This window comes from Scyliorhinus canicula, chromosome 1 (genome assembly GCF_902713615.1).
Source record: "Scyliorhinus canicula chromosome 1, sScyCan1.1, whole genome shotgun sequence".
Lineage (NCBI taxonomy): Eukaryota > Metazoa > Chordata > Chondrichthyes > Carcharhiniformes > Scyliorhinidae > Scyliorhinus > Scyliorhinus canicula.
This window is the reverse complement of record NC_052146.1, coordinates 118,416,456-118,433,847: the sequence shown is the minus strand read 5'-3', so window position 1 is coordinate 118,433,847 and position 17,392 is coordinate 118,416,456. Positions and strand designations below refer to the sequence as shown.

The window sequence follows — 17,392 nt, the reverse complement described above, 5'->3', positions numbered from 1 at the left end:
GGTTCGATTCCCGGCTGGGTCACTGTCTGTGCGGAGTCTGCACATCCTCCCTGTGTGTGCGTGGGTTTCCTCCGGGTGCTCCGGTTTCCTCCCACAGTCCAAAGATGTGCGGGTTAGGTGGATTGGCCATGCTAAATTACCCGTAGTGTCCTAATAGTAAGGTTAAAGGGGGGAGTTGTTGGGTTACGGGTATAGGGTGGATATGTGGGTTTGAGTAGGGTGATCATTGCTCGGCACAACATTGAGGGCCGAAGGGCCTGTTCTGTGCTGTACTGTTCTAGGACTCTTGAGCAAAGGTAATTAAAACAGAGCAAATTTAGGGAAAGCATACCGAGCAACACTAGTGGGGAGGGTACAGACGATCAAGATGAACGTACTGCCAAGGTTCCTCTTCCTGTTCAGGCCCACACCAATCTACATCCCGAAGGCCTTCTTCAACTCGATAAGATAAGATTATGGCGTGTGTGCAAAACATTGTGGGACCTGGTCCTCCCAACCCTACACTATCACTGGGCAGCCACAGTGGAAAGAAAGTGTGAGGGAATGGGTGAAAGAACCAGATAGGGAATGGGTGAGAATGGAGGATAGCTCCTATACAGGGACAACCCTCCGGGTCCTCACCATGGCAACGCTCCCATTCCCACCAACGAAACACTCAACAAGGCCAATGGTGGTATCCACCCTCTAGACTGAAATGTCCACCATCTGCAGCAACCATAGATTGCAGAAACAAACCCCAACGTCTACAGGTTAAGAACTTCCACCGCAAGAAGATGACAGCATATCCGAGATACACAATGTTAGAGGAGCTCCTGGACCCAGACAGACAGACAATCTGAGGAGGGGAAAATGCAGTGACCGGTATGGACAGCTATTAGAAAGGACACACTCCCCACTAGATGCAAAATGGGAGGGAGGACAAGCTCGGGATGAAAATAGAGTGGGGACACTGGAGCAAAGCACCCGAGCAGGACCAACTCTGCCTCCTCGTATGCAAGGCTAACCCTCATGCTGAAAGTGGTGTGCTGAGCACACCTGACAGGAACACGAATGAACGGTGCCAGAGGCCCGGCCAACCACACCCACATGTTCTGGGCATGCTCAAGAGTGGCAGTTTTTGATTGATTGATGGATTTATTGTCACATTGTCACATGTACCAAAGTACAGTGCAAAGTATTTTGCTGCAGCCAAGGGAATGAACACAGTACATACATAGTAGACAAAAAGAATCATCAACAGGGTACATTGGCAAATGGTACATCAACAAAGTGATTGGTTACAGCATGGAATAAGGAGCCAAACAAAGCAAATACATGAGCAAGAGCAGCACAGGGCATCGTGAAGTGTACTTAAAGGGAACAGATTAGTCAGAGGGGGAGTTGTTGAGGAGTCTTGTAGCTGTGAGGAAGAAGCCGTTCCTATGCCTGGATGTGCAGGTCTTCAGACTTCTGTACCATCTGCCTGATGGGGTCTGGAAGAAGGCAATGCCTGGGTAGGAGGGTTCTCTGATAATTCTGTCTGCCTCCTGAAGCAGCGGGAGGTGTATACAGAATCAATGTGAGGGTGGCAATCTTGTGTGATGCATTGGACTGAGTTCACCACACTCTGCAGTTTCTTGCCATCTTGGACCGAGCAGTTGCCATACCAAGCTGTGATGCAGCCGGATAGGGTGCTCTCTATCGCACATCTGTACACGTTTGAGACAGTCGATGCAAACATGCCAAATTTTTTTTGCTTCCATAGGAAGTAGAGACATTGTTGGACTTTTGACTGTTGCATCTACGTGAGTGGACTAGGACAGACTGTTGGGACGGTTACCCCCAGGAACTTAAAGCTATCGACCATCTCCACTTCGGAGCCATTGGTGTGGTTATAATAATTTGCATTACTTTCCAGACAAATGTGGAATTACACGCAATCTCAAGTTTTTCCAACTCAAAAATTCACTATGTCGGATCTCACTTCCAACTCATGGTCATAGAGTTGTATTAACCAACAGCTGCATTCTATCGTGGACATACCACTGACAAATAGTCACAACGATCCTGATGGCACAGAATCCCAGTGACCCCCTTCTCCAATCCATTAAAATATTGTGGTGGACTCTAGCAACACTGAAGCAGCAGCAGCAGGAGGTCTGGTCCATCCAACCCATAATCCCTTGTCCTTACTGTCTTCAGCACCCTGTTCTCCAACTGTATAACACACACCATCTCCGCTTTATTCTCAAGAGACCTGCTTCAATAAATCTATTACAAGATTGCCAAACAAAAAATGGTTCCACTCTGGGAGAACTTTACCAAATCCACTTTACATGAATTTCAGCAAGTTCTCAACTGCCAAAAAGGAAACACGAGCCGATCCAACCCACTGCAATTAGCTTTTCATTTAACTGCTGCTGTTCAGCTGTTCATCCCCATGACAATTCCAGGTCATATGGGCATTTGTTGTAACCCAAGATGTCATAATCAGGAAACCAATTAGCCCGTATCAGGGTAATCCCCATCCCACTTTGGTTTTATCGGGACAGGAAAAAAAAATACATACTTCCTAAAGCTATATGTCATCTTAGGCATTACAAAAGTGACTATATTTCAGAACGATGTTCATTAATTGCAAAATGTTTTGGGGGATATCCTTATATTGTGAAAGAGACCATACATATGCAAGTCTTAGTCTTTCAAATTAATTGACAAGGTTGCAAACAGTCCGATTTCCATCCAAAATGGGCCATAGAGGAAAGACATTCAAAACAGAAGACCCAAAGAATATCTCTAGTTTTAATCGCCTGATGCAGCATCTACACAAACCATGGCAGATGTAGAAACTTCATGCATAAATCCTCACATGGACCTTATACCCAGGTAGAAATGCTGATCAAGTATCTTTCATTCATTTACAGATGTGGGCATTGCTGGCTAGGCCATCATTTATTGCCAATCTGTAATTGCCCTCGAGTGCTGGTTGTGAGGTGCCTTCACAGTTGTTACACGGTGTTCCCAGCAACAGCGAAGAACCGGCAATACATTTCCAAGTCAGGATGACGAGTGGCTTGGAGGAGAAATTTCAGGTGGCAGCACTCCTATGTGTTTGCTGCTCTTGTCCTTCTAAGACCATTGGTTGGCAACCTGCAGCCCAGGGCCACATGTGGCTGATCAGGGCTCCGAGTACAGCCCACGAGACATGCGAGTGAACACAAGAGGTCCTAGAGGTACAGTTGCAAGCATCATGAAAATTACATCAAACTGAGATTACCACTTACAATTTAACCTACAAATGCTGTTCTACTGAAATTTTGTAGTCCCCTATCAGAATAAGCAATCCAATTGCCCCAAATTAATTCAAAGGCAGAAAATAAACCATAAAGAGGTAGGAATAGATCAATTGAAGACTGTTGTGCTCAAACTTTCTTCTGGAATACATGAAGGCACTACAAAGAAGGAATATTACTTTTTTTTAAATTTTAGAGTACCCAATTCATTTTTTCCCCAAATGAGGGGCAATTTGACATGGCCAATCCACCTAACCTGCAAATCTTTGGGTTGGAAGGGGTGGGGGGGAGAGGAGGAGAGAGAGAGAGGGGACACAACACCCACACAGACACAGGAGAATGTGTAAACTTCACACGGATAGTGACCCAGAGCCAGGATCAAACCTGGGACCTCTGCACCATGAGGCAGCAGCACTAACCACTGCGCCACCGTGCCCCCCCCCCCCCCCAGGAATATTATACTTAAGTTTATTCATAAAATCCCTACAGTGCAGGCCATTCAGTCCATCAAGTCTGCACCAACCCTCTGAAAAAGAGTACTTCACCCAAGTTCAGTCCCCTGCCCTATCCCATTTACCCCTTAATCTCACCCAAGCTCACTCCCCTGCCCTATCCCATTTACCCCTTAATCTAACCTACACATCTTTTTGGACACCAAGGGACAATTTATCAAGGCCACCTAACCTGCACATTTTTGGACTGTGGGCAGAAACCAGAATACCCACAGAAAACCCATGTAGACATGTGGAGAATATACAAACTCCACACGGACAGTCACCCAAGGCTGGAAATGAACCCAGGTCGCTGGCACTTGAGGCAGCAGTGCTTGCCACCGCACCGCCCATATGTTCACAAGCTAGGTCCTAGAGGTCAACCTCCAAGCACGGTGCTCTTTTGGAGACTAAATAGTGCTTTGTTCAAGATCTATGGATATATGAAATTATAGAGTATCAATACAGATTTCAAAATTGTCTTTTTCCATAAAGTACATCAGCATGAACACTACCTGAATCACACATGATGATCAATTATAACACAATGTGTTCAATGATCAATTATAACGCAATGTGTTCAATGTCAGAACATCAGTTTGGAGTGGGCAATATCAGTTGCCAAAATCACTACCAGCAAGCCAACAGCACAAAGCTAATTCAGGAACTTCAAGAATCAGTGAACCACTATCACAGGATGAATTCAAAGCATTTATCATTCTTAACAACTCAATTCCAATCTCAGTTCTGCACATTTTTCATGATGCTGGCAACTGCCGCCCCAGGAACTCTTGTGCACATGTATGCGTTCTCTTGCACTCTCATAGTTATTGTACTAATCAGCTGTAATTTTACATACTGAAACAGTGTATGCAGCAAGACTTGGGACAACATTCTGGCAAGTAACATCTGTCATGCAGTGTCAGGCAATGACCCATCTCAAACAAGCGAGCAGCCAATCATTTTCCCTTTGACATTCAATGGCCTCCTAAGAAACTTTGCTCATGGCTAGTTTCACAAGACTCAATTGCTAGTATGCAGGTGGGTGTTAGCACAAACTATCTTGGCCTCAAAAACAAATTTAGGAGTATTAAACAATCGATGTGCTGCCATCTTCAAAAGGCATGGAATATTTAAATTGAGAAACCAGGATGAAGTTCCAGTGATCAAAATGCAGATTACAAAAACTGAAGAATTAGGGTTGCTTCTGGTCAGTGAAAAATCCCATGAGAGGCTCTTGCTGTCAACGCCCGCCCAAGGTAAAATAGCTCCAAAGAGAAAAAGGATAAAAGTGCAACCACAGCACCGTACTATGGGATACATTCTGCAAATACTCAAATAGCCATGCTCAAATAAAGATGGAATTCAACTAAAAACCCTTCACAGAAAAATAATTATACTATCCAACAGAATCAAAAAATGGGCCCATGTGTGACACATGAACCCAATTGAACTATGGATTAAGCATAAGAAATAACACTTCTTCATGAGGGGCATCTCTACCTCCTTCCCAAATCACAACACTGTTACAAATGGATCAACTAATTCTGAACAGGTCAGGATCAAACTTAGTTAATTCCAATTTGCATGTTGCACCAGTTCATTTTTGCAACTGAGGTGGACTGGTCAAGAAAGCTCCAAACAGCTACTTGTGTGCAATCGCTTTAGCAGCCAAACAGTAGCTTATCACCTGCCTCCCCATATGAGTAGAGCTCCCTTTAATTTAACAATTCTCACCATCTCTTGGAGAATTCAAATCCCTTGAAATGACAGCAATATGTTTTAATTAGGCAAAAAGATGTAAAGTGCTTGATATTAAAAATATTTTAAAATTTATATATTGCTGATAACTAATGTATTACTAGAAATTGATAGACATACTCTGGCAAATTGGACAACACAATATCCGGTGTTCCTTCCCCAATCATTAGCAATTGTAGATACCATGAATAAGCTGACAACAGCTGATAAGCAACATTTTGAAACCAACCTCCTATTCAAACTGCCTGCCCCCCAAAATTACCTTGTACCAACAAGCTGTACATATTAGCATAACTTCATTGCAGTGTTAATGTAAGCCTACTTGTGACAATAATAAAGATTATACAAGTTAATAAATACAGAAATAGGTTTTCATATAGTTTTAATTTTACATATTACATTTAAAATAAATTACACAATTTTACAATTTCACAGTAAAGTTTACATATAGTTTAATACATGTTCTTGTTTTCAGTAGAACGATAACCCACTTAACAAGGTAGTGCCTTGAATGTTTTAAAAACAAGTTTTCCTACATTTTGCAGATTTTGCATTACATTTCTACCACTTCCACATTTTCTTTTTGTAAATAGCTTCCATTTGACCATAGGAATTTAGATGTGCAATATTCTTGAACATGGCAATAACAGTAGTCAAAAAGGCAGTAACTGAGTAGTAGACCTACAAAACACCTTTTATCCTCACAATCCATTCTAAATTTCATCTTCAAAAAGGAACAAGAATTACCCATCTATAACACTCTTCGCCATCCTCACCAAGTTATGTTAATCCAAATAAAGTCAAACATGTCAAAGTAAAGAATGCCTCAAATTTAAAATACAGCTGAAGTAAAACCAATCTACCTAAAAATCAACTTTCTAAACTGCCTGATCTCATTGAATTAAGTTTAAAAATTTCTCCATGTTCAAGCAGGTGAAAATTTCACAGGTTAATTTCCCCGTTAATAATTTCCTCAATAAATTGAAAGAAGAGGGCAGGAGTTTCATTTATACGTCCAAAAGGACGAAGTGTCACTACTGGCCTCTACTCTACAGAATTAGAATGTCAATTTCAATAACCACATCCACAGGGAAAAGCAACATTTAAAGCTCTTCAAACTAATTTCTAAGAATGAACATATGGGGTGTTGGGAAAGAAGAAATATTTTAAATAATTTTATATACTGTGTATACTCAAGTCACTCAAGGGTCACACAAAGTTCAGGCACCATCTTTAAGCTACATTTGTTTACATATTTTACTGTTACCATCCAATTTCAAAGTTACATATCTTAACTAAAACAGAGTCAGAACACAGCTCAATACAAGATTAAATTTGGTGGACTTCTCAATCAGGGTCAGTTATGAACGTACCAACATTCTGTTCCCTGCCAAAGCATTACTCATGATAACATATAAAGTTGCATTAGTGGCCATAAATTGTGGTAAAGTTAATTGGCTGGCAATTCCAACAAAAAGAAGAAGTTGTGGTAACTCAGGTGGCTGTTTCTAAAAGATTGGGGTGTGGAAGAGTGAGGAAGAAATCAATAAAACATATTAGGTCAAGAGTACCTTTGGGACAGGGGTTGGCAAGGAGGGAGGAAGAAAATGTGAACTTGTGAAAAAAGTAATCAATGGATGCTTGACGATTAAACAAACTCTACGAAATGGCATGCCATCAGAACCATACACCAGATTATACCCTTCAATACAAATTATATGTTTAACTAGTCACACATTCAATAAGGGATATGCAAGCTACAGGATAAAAGGCTCAAAATTTGTCAACTGGGATCTGGTTAAGCAACAGTAGTGGAGTTGGTTTCCAAGTGAGGATGTGGGCACCAATAAACAGCAGCACCTTGGAACTGCAGGTTAAATTTTGAGCTAGTGATTTTTAAATTTACACTTGGGAAACAAGGGTGGCACAAAAAAAAATGGCTCGTCTTTGGCAAGCCTCAAAATTGGTCAGAGCCAGCCCTGTATAACATTTCGTACTTTCACACGCACACATAGACTTACGCAGTCCGGCTGCACTCTCTGCATGTTATTTTACATATCCTCAGTTCTAGTTCAAAAGCATCAGGCCTGTCTTGTGGATTTGCTGCGAGCATTTCCTTAATTAGCTGTCTCATTCCTGCATTCATGGACTTTTTCTTAACAGGAATATTAAGTTCCATCTTGGGGTTTTCCAACAGTGCCTCACCGAGAGGCACAATCACCGTCCCCTGACGCACGTAGCTTCCCAAAAGTTCTTTCTTAGTCTGCGAATCTATGAAAGTAATCCTTTCCAACATGGCCCAAATGATGACTCCCAGTGCAAAGATGTCTGCTTTAGCTGTATAATGGCCTTCCCAAACTTCTGGTGCCATGTAAAAATCGGACCCACAAGCTGTAGAAAGCCAGCATCTGTTCACATTAACTGGTTCCTTTTGGTCTGCTCCCAGCCCAGAGCAGACTTTACTCAGACCAAAGTCTGCAACCTTTAGAACAGGACCCGCTCCCCCAGCTTCCGATCCGGTCTCGGTAATTAATATATTATCTGGCTTCAGGTCCCTGTGCACAATTTGGTTTTTGTGCAGAAAAGCCAAGGCACTACTCAGCTGCAGCATGAAACTAGTGTTGGTCCGACGGTTGGGTTTTCTCGATAGCAGATATTCATTCATGTCACCACCATCACAGAAATCCATTACAAGCCAGAGATAGTATGAGCGTCTAGAATCAAAGCTGAGTTCCCCTTTCAGTGAAGTTTCCACCAACTATAAAAAAGAAATACAAATAACATTTTGGTGCTGTTAAACATTCGCAACTTTTTTTAGTTGAAGAGCCACCATTTTTTTCAGATTTAAACATTACTATCTTAGAATGCTGCAGTATCGGATTTTTTTTTTTTTAAATATAAATTTAGATCACCCAATTATTTTTTCCAATTAAGGGGCAATTTAGCGTGGCCAATCCACCTAGCCTGCACATCTTTTGGGTTGTGGGGGCGAAACCCACGCAGACACGGGGAGAATGTGCAAACTCGACACGGACAGTGACCCAGAGCCGGGATCGAACCTGGGACCTCAGCGCCGTGAGGCGGTTGTGCTAACCACTAGGCCACCGTGCTGCCCCTGCAGTATCGGATTTAGTCAAAGTTACGCATGCATGTATTACATTCATTGAAGCTTGCCGTGTCCAAACAGTAATCCACTAGCTAAAGAGAAGTTTTAAAATTAATATATTTTCACCAAGTTAACAACTATCTTAGCTCTATGGAGCAAAATTTGAAACCCAAAACCCATCCAAAATGTTAACCTTCAAGATTCACAAAAAGTCATATTTTATATATAGTGCAGTGATCAGACTAGTCAGGATGTAGTGCAGCATCAAATAAAACCCAGACTGATGTGATGCGAATTCATCTCAAGAAAGTGGCTAGGTCTCCAGAACCAAGAACGCTGCCACCGCCACCCCCAGCCCCACCCCTCATGTTGATGCCAGAAATAGGAAATAAAAATAGAAAATGCTGGATAAACTTCAGAAATGTTGGGCGCGATCGTCCAATCAAGCTGCACTGGAAAAGTAGCTCGCCACAGCGCAGCGCGGCCGGTGAAAGCCAGGAAACCCCACTCCAGAGATCTACCCGGCTCGCAACACCTCACGAGATTCGACACAATCCCGCGATGCTGCAAGTGGAAACCCACCCAGTTTTTGGCAAATCTGCATATTAGAACGAGGCAGTAAACCTTACTCTATGTGCAAATTCCCACATTACTGCAGGCTTGGGGATTCAATCCCTTCGCCTCGGGGAACTCGGGCGAGCACCATTTGGTACAGATCCCCACAAATGGGGACCACACAAAACAGTACTGGTGGGAATCTCCAAGGGGATCAAAGTCCCCAGCTACATGCCCTTTGGGCAAGGTGGCGCCCTGGCACTGCTACTTGGGTGCCAGCTTGGCACTGCCAGGGTACCAGCTTGGCACTGCCAAGCTGGCATTTTCTTCACACAATTGGGCTGGGCTTGCCTGACCCTTCCATGTTGCGTTCTCTGGCAGGGGAGGACGTTTTTCAGGGTGCCATTTAAAAATAGAGTCCTGACCTCTCGCTACAAGGGGAGTTGTAGCGAGCTACAGCGAGCGGAGCTCCCAATTGTAAAAAAAAAATGGGGCTGTGCGCAGCCTTGGCTACCCGTTGCCCGTTTAGGCCCCTTATTCAAAGCAAGTTGCATTGAATAGCCATGTGTTTCTCAGCACCAAGAAACATGCAGTTAAAACACGCTTGCCCATTTGGGAAGATTGCGCCCGTCAGACCTAGTTTATCCAGCATTTTCATGCTGATTATTCCAAATTGATTTTTAAAAATCGGCCAGGCTACATTTTATAGGGATACAAACTTTTTACTTAAAATTGACAGCAATATAGCACGGTGGCGCAATGGCGTTAGCACTGCTGTTGCACAGCTCTGAGAGCCCGGGTTCAATCCCAGCCTCAGATCACTGTCTGTGTGGAGTTTGCACATTGTCCCCATGTCTGCATGGGTCTCACCCCCCATAACCCAAAGAAACGTGCAGGGTAGGTGAATTGGCCACGATAAAGTGGCCCTTTGGAAAAAAAAAATTGGGATTTAAACAAAAAAAAAACATTGACAGCAATATTTTGTGTCTCATTCAGTACGTGAAGTGGACATCTACAAGTGACTACCTCAAAAGCTAAACAAAGGTAGAGGCAGAATATATATCGCCCAAACCAGCAACTAAAACATGGCAGACGGAATGCAGTGTTGAAAAATATAAAGTAATCCACTTTTGGTACAGAGTTTTTCACGAAATGGCAAGAAATTAGAAAGTGCAGATGTACAAATGGACTTGGGTATTTATCTCCATAAGTCACTGATGGCTAACATGCAGCTGCAGTATGCTATTAGGAAGGCTAATGAACTGTAATTTACCACAATTTGATGTGAGTGAAGTCTTGCTTCAATTGTACAGAATCTTGGTCAGGGCACACCTGGAGTAGTGTGCACAGTTTTGATCCCCTTATCTCAAAAGGAGGTAACGGTGGTGCAGTGGTTAGCACTGCAGCCTCATGGCACTGAGGTCTTGGGTTTGATCCCGGCCGCAGATCACGGTCTGTGAGTTTGCACATTCTCCCCGTGCCTGCAAGGGTCTCTCTCTCTTCCCCCCCACTCCAAAGATTTACAGCGTAGGTGGATTGGCCACACTAAATTACCCCCGATTGGAAATTATTTTTTGAAATAATAATAACATAAAAGGGTTACAGGGATAGTGTGGGTAAAAGGCATGGGGATGCCCCATCAGCATGGTCATATTGAATTGTGGAGCAGGCTTGATGGGTTGAATGGCCTACTTCTTCTCCGAAGTTCCTATACCCCAAAACGTCCTTGCTCATCTCACTGCTTATTCACCAAATAATGTTATGGAGAAATTCAGTTAGTCATGAAAGCATTCTCTCCAACCCTATTAGCCAAGTATTTTTTATAGCCAGGTTTTCCAATTAAGATTAATCTACCACATTCATAAAATTACTAAGGGGTCACAAAATATCAGTGCATATCAAGTATCAATGTTTCAATGCTTCAATAAAACGGTTACAATGAAGCCAAACATTTGAGCATATATTCACATCAAAACTGGCCATCACTTGACTGAATCAGCAACTTCACTTCAGAGTCACAATAAAGGATAGATTAAACCCCCCACCAAAAAAAAAGCTATGCCAGTTGAGCTAAAAATGCAATGTTGGCAAGGACATAATCTGCATCTTACCCATGACTTAGAAGTTCTATGCTGACATGATGTTCTATTCTGTAGCATGAACATCTTCCACTATTAAAGTGCAAAATAAAAAATAAACTGGGGTATCCAGATTACCTCAAAGCAGGCAAAACAGCCATCACTAAACTATATTAACTAGACTAGATAGTTTTAAAACATCATTGGGACATTTAGAGACTGCCTGCAATTCAACTTTTGTGGTGACTGTCTCTCATTATATTAAATGCAAAATGTTATAGATCAGAGTCAAAGATTACTTACACCCATGACACTGTGCCTAAACTATGGGATTGTGCCTAAACTATGGGATTGTGCCTAAACTATGATTTTGAGCACTGTCGACAGCCATTTTTACAAAAACTCCCTTTTTGACTTTTATTTCCACGCTCATGTTAAAAAGAGTGCACCTACCTAGTCTGTTGGAACAAAAAGCTAAATGTTTACCTTTAAGTAATGGGAAGAGGATGATCCATGGGTCATCTTTTGCAGCATGCCATCTTTCTGCAGGATGCACTCCTCAAGATGGATCACATTAGGATGAAGGCTCTTGATACTGCTTAATGCCCAGAACTCTCGCAAAGCCAGTTCCACATTCTCAGGTGCATGGCACCGAATCTTTTTCACTGCTACCCGTGCTCCAGTCTTTCTTATCACCGCTTCATATACTACACCGTAACTGCCACGTCCCAATTCACGCACCAAGTGGTACTTTGGCTCCCTACTCGCCATGGACAATACCTTTTTAAAAACTGCAGGAAAAGAAAAAAAAAAGTATAAAATTCTGCTTCATAGAATATTCCATCAGTATGCTATGAATTTTACATCTTTGTGATTACTCTAATCGTTGTCAAATTCTAATATACACTATCAGTAATATAACTTTGAACTTAATTTTGTTAGGTACAGTAATAAAATAAACCAAGGCCGAGCACTATATACAGCTGGTCAATAGAAATTGAATCTCCAGGGAATGAATCTACAGAAAAACACCTAAAGTAATCATATTTGATGAATGTTATATATCTAGTTTTGGAATATTTCAAGTAACAAGAGGCATCATCTCTGATGTTTACATACTTCATATCAGTGCGTTTTTAAACTAAAGCAGTAGTGAGAAGATGCCAATTAGTTACCAACACCCAAATATTAAAACATATTTTCAAATAAAGTGTGCACTATCCAGTACAGTTAGAAAGGTTTATGAACCAGCTTCAACTTGTATACTATCATAACCAAAGCCTGCATTTTTAGGTTACAATACGTCTGTACGTTCGCGCTCTCCAGCACCCCAGGCTTCCAAGTGCATAAAGCATAGTGCCTTTGAGCCCATCACGTCTGTGCTGACGTTTTGATGGGCAAACTGCACCATTGTTCATTACTTAAAAATATTTAAATTTAGCATGGCAATCTTTTTGTTGTGGGGAGAATGTGCAAATTGCACACTTCTAACCACTGTACTACCCCTACTTCAAAACATTTAAATAGAATAGAACTTGGAGTAAAAATCTGGAATTTATTCACCTACTTAAAAAAATTGTAAGTACTTCAGCAGTAATAAACCTGCTTTTAGCAAAGAGAAAAAAAGGTTATGACATATCAGATATGTAACTCTACATGCCATAACCTGTCACTTTAAAGCTGATGACATGCCGGTTAGTGTACTTGTACTACTTTGCTTTCAGATGTCCAGACTTTGCAGTTTTTAATATTAGATTTTATGAAAAGACTAAAGCTTTAATCATTCCTGAGGTTGAGAAAAAAAAACTCAAATGCAATGGCTCACAAGAATCAGAAATATCAAAAATCTAATTCTCCCATCCATAGAGTTAATGCTGCATTATTATTGTTGAATACTGCAATATTTCCAAAAGTTTGGATGAATTAAATCACCAAAGCCTAATGTATTGCATCCAATGAGATATTAAATCTGTACAGCAGTACAGAGCAATGCCAGAGTTAGCTCTCCACAGAACACCAGAAAGCAGAGTAAAGATGATTTCTTGAGGTATGGTTTTGTCAATTGTGCCAATGCAAATAAGCACAAGCCCATGTGTGTCATATGCAGGAAAGTACTGGCAAATGAGAGGAGAAGTTTCAGATTTTGAAAGTGAAGTGGTTGGTGAAAAATTCCTCACGAGGCCGAGACCCCAGAGTCACTAATTAACTTACAGCTGACTCTGAATGATGCTATACCTGAGCCGTGATAGCAAATTAAATACACACTAATAGTGCATGAGGCTGTCAGTATTCTGGAGCAGCATCTCCCCAGAGTATCCAGTGCTGAGTAAAACAGCCATTTTGTTGTTGTTGCCCTCCATGATGACCTACATGAGAGGTTGAATTTTCCATTCTCACAAAGATGAAGATGGCACATTGATATGCACATTGCCCTCCCCTCCTGTGAACCTGATCGGAGCGACATCATGAGGACCAAGCAGGCTCCCCATTCGCATTAAAGATAAGCGAACATGGCGGCATTTGTCGCAAAGGTCAGTCAGCATGGGTCACGGAGGTCAAGCAGTTTGCAAAAGTGGGTTCCAGGGAAAAGTTTGAAAACATTGTACTAGATTGACAGAGGTGCAATAGTCTGTAAACATATGGCACATTATGATGTCTCTTGCAGCCAAAATAGCTGCAGGAATCAGACCTCACTTACACAATACTGACCAAAGGCAACACCAAGATTCCAGAACCAAGACAATTACTTTTACTTTAGTTTGAAAACATCTGGTACAGAGGGTTGGGAGAGAATACAAATTCCTTTGGTATAAATCCAGGTAACCCTCAGGTTAAATCACCACCAGTCAGCTCTCTCTCAGCCTATGGTCCTCTGGGACTATAGTGACAGATTTACAGCTTTTAAAAATTTACATACTTGCATTATGCATTATAGCTGCTCAAATTACCACCATGTTCATCACATGGAAAAATACTCTTGCCTTGTGAATCAGAACTAATGCATCTTCCCTCTTGCTGCAACCAGAAAAATATTCCAAGCTTCTATTTTCCATCTGCAGACTTCTGCTAACCAATGTTAATTTGCAAACAGACCAGAAAAGAATAAACGTATTACATGCAATGGTTATACCAGAACATGGCATACAAAATTCTGTACAATTGGTTGCATTTGTATAGTTCATATTTGTGCAATGAACAACAGGATTTTTGATTCAAATTAGGTAGCTGCTGTACACAAATAGATGTTTATATTAAAATATCACTAAGCCAGGCAGCACGGTGGTGCAGTGGTTAGCTCTGCTGCTTCATGACACCGAGGTCCCAGGTTCGATCCTGGTTCTGGGTCAGTGTGCGTGGAGTTTGCACATTCGCCATGTGATTGCGTGGGGTTTGCCCCCACAACCCTAAGGTATGCAGGCCAAGTGGATCGGACACACTAAATTGTCCTTTAAATTAGAAAAAATGAATTGGGTACTCCAAATTTATAAAAGAAAATACCACTAAGCCAGCAGGCACACATGTTTTCTGATTTTAAAATACCAGAATTGTTATGGCCCATTGTCTGCGCACTGGCTCCTTGAACTAGCATTATAACTGTGCCATTCTCTGGCCCTTTCCCCATAATCCTGCTACAGGATTTGTAAGAAAGATGCTAAAATAAGGAGCTATGCAGAATCTGTACATTCTGGTGCAGTGTGGCGATCAATGAATCCAGATAGGAACGTAGAACAATAGGCCATTTCACTCCTCAAGTCTATTCTGCCATTCAATGCGATCGATGCTGATCTGTGAACTAACTCCTGCCTTTGCCCCTATCCTAACAACAATGTATCCAGCACTAATTACTGGTGACGGAAGCGGGTTGCAAGTTTCTTTCTTTGCGTTGAGAATGGTTTCCTATTTTTGTCCCTGAAAGGTCTGGTTCTTTTTTAAGACCACACTCACTAGCCCTGGTCAGCTGCAACCAGCAGAAATAATTTCTCCCTATCTGCTCCCCATGTCTTGAGAAAGAAGAACACTTCTGCAATTCATGAAAATAGCGTAAATTAAGAAATATACTTTGCTTTAAAATTCTAAGTGGGAAATATTGCAACAAATCATCTTATCAAATGATCGCAAAACCTTTTGAGCCCCTATGCTGTTGAATTCAGTTTCAGATGTTTACAAGTTCACTGTAATGCATATCTATCCACTTTTAAAATCCATTGTGCTGATCCACACAAGTAATATATACACAATAGATTGATAGGCTATTCCCCCACACAAAAACAAGGCCACAATGCCTACGTTAACCCCCTCACTGGTGTGTGCTGCATTCCTGCCAATCCCAATCTCTAATATGGCAACATGGTATCAAGAAGGAACAGCAGATAAACAGTTATGATTTAAAGTTGTTGAGATTGCAGAGCAGACAAATAATTGTGCAGCAGCTGGAGAATTCAAGATAACAGAGAAGGACATTAAAAATTGAAGGACACTACAGTTTCGGCAAATGCCCAAAAATAAATATGCAAACAGAGAAGCTTAGCACGTGACTTGGAAAATGAAGTTGCAAATTCAAATTGCCTGAATAGGCCCTCAAATTTCACAGTATCTACAAGCAGAACATGACCTGCTAATCGCCTTTCAGCAGTTTATAATCAAACATTGACAAAAGAATAGATCTCAATTGGCCAGTACAGAGCACATGGATGTGACTCCCATGAATTTTGATATGCCAGCCAGTCAAATGATGAGCAAAGTTAGGAAGACAATAGAGTTAGTGAAGACAAGCCGCAGAGAAACAAAAAGTATATGTTTGCAAATATGGCTTTTGTATTTGAGAAATTCAGTATACATAAATTGATGTTGGCCTTCATAGAAGTTATTAATTAAAAATACTTTTTGGCTCCTTTTGGGGGCAAGGTCAGTCTCCAACCTGGCAACTCTGTAATAGAGAGTTATGTCACCAAGCAGTCCTGAAGCAGCATACTACTTCAATCACGGTATCTGTTTTGGCTCAGCCACATTCATCTGATGGGTGTCAGATCATATATAGCCAAAGAACTTTTCTTATATGGCTACTGGATCATAATCTGCTGGACGTACACATTGCCACTACAGGCCAGCTGCATATGAAGATGGTGGATATCAACACAGACAACTGGGAGACAGTTGCTAATGGTCACAACCTTTGGAGCCTGACTTTTTTTTTGGGGGGGGCTCTCACTGGAAAAGGCAAGAAGGAACAGAAAACTTAACTAGCTAAGAGGACCCAGAGGAAATGGCCAACTAAACCTCCATTGCCCAGTGTTTTAATCTGTAGAAAATCAGACTGCATTGCCAGAATGGGACTCCTAAACCACACAGGTGGTGTTCCTAAACCACACAGGTGGTGTTCCTAAACCACACAGGTGGTGTTCCTAAACCACACAGGTGGTGTTGAGCACATTTGTCTGCAAAATTGCAAGCCATCATCTCCCAAGGTGGAGAACTGCCCAAGACAAATTGTTTAAATAGCCAAGTTCCAATCTTTTTCACGGAAATGCAGGTTAGTACCCAATTATTTTTGTCCAAGGGACAATTTAGTGTGGCCAATCCACTTAGCCTGCACACCTTTGGGTTTTGAGGGTGAAACCCACACAGAAACAGGGAGAATATGCATACTGCACACAGACAATGACCCAGGGCTAGGATCGAACCCCAGTCCTCAGTGCCATAGGCAACAGTGCTAACCACTGCACCACTGTGCTGACCTGGGGCTGTTTAGCTCACAGGGCTAATCGCTGGCTTTGAAAGCAGACCAAGGCAAGCCAGCAGCACGGTTCAATTCCCGTAACAGCCTCCCCGAACAGGCGCCGGAATGTGGCGACTAGGGGCTTTTCACAGTAACTTCATTTGAAGCCTACTCGTGACAATAAGCAATTTTCATTTCATTTAAATGCAGGGTTTTAAAGCCACAAATAACAAGACATCAGAAAATAGAAGGTAGTTATCAAAAACGGCATTTGGGATAGGACGAATTATCAATTCTGTCCCTTATGATTGCTGTTCAATTATTTGCACACTCCCACTTTTGATTGGAGACTCCCAATTAGTACTTTTTTGAAATTAAAAAAGTGGTAATGTACAGCAGCCGGTGGCGCAGTG

The 17,392-nt window shown here is 41.8% G+C and overlaps 1 protein-coding gene across 1 annotated transcript in view; it reads right to left on the bottom strand.

The window, feature by feature from the left end:
• pdik1l (PDLIM1 interacting kinase 1 like) overlaps positions 1-12,054 on the bottom strand; it is a 60,794-nt gene extending 48,740 nt beyond the window's left edge. The window contains exons 1-2 of the mRNA XM_038798751.1: positions 11,750-12,054; positions 7,546-8,282 (exon numbers count right to left, since the gene is read on the bottom strand). Of these exons, the coding sequence (XP_038654679.1) occupies positions 7,546-8,282; positions 11,750-12,034 (1,022 nt within the window). The 5' untranslated portion in view covers positions 12,035-12,054. The remainder of the gene's footprint in view (positions 1-7,545; positions 8,283-11,749) is intronic.
• Between the last annotated feature and the right edge of the window lie 5,338 nt (positions 12,055-17,392).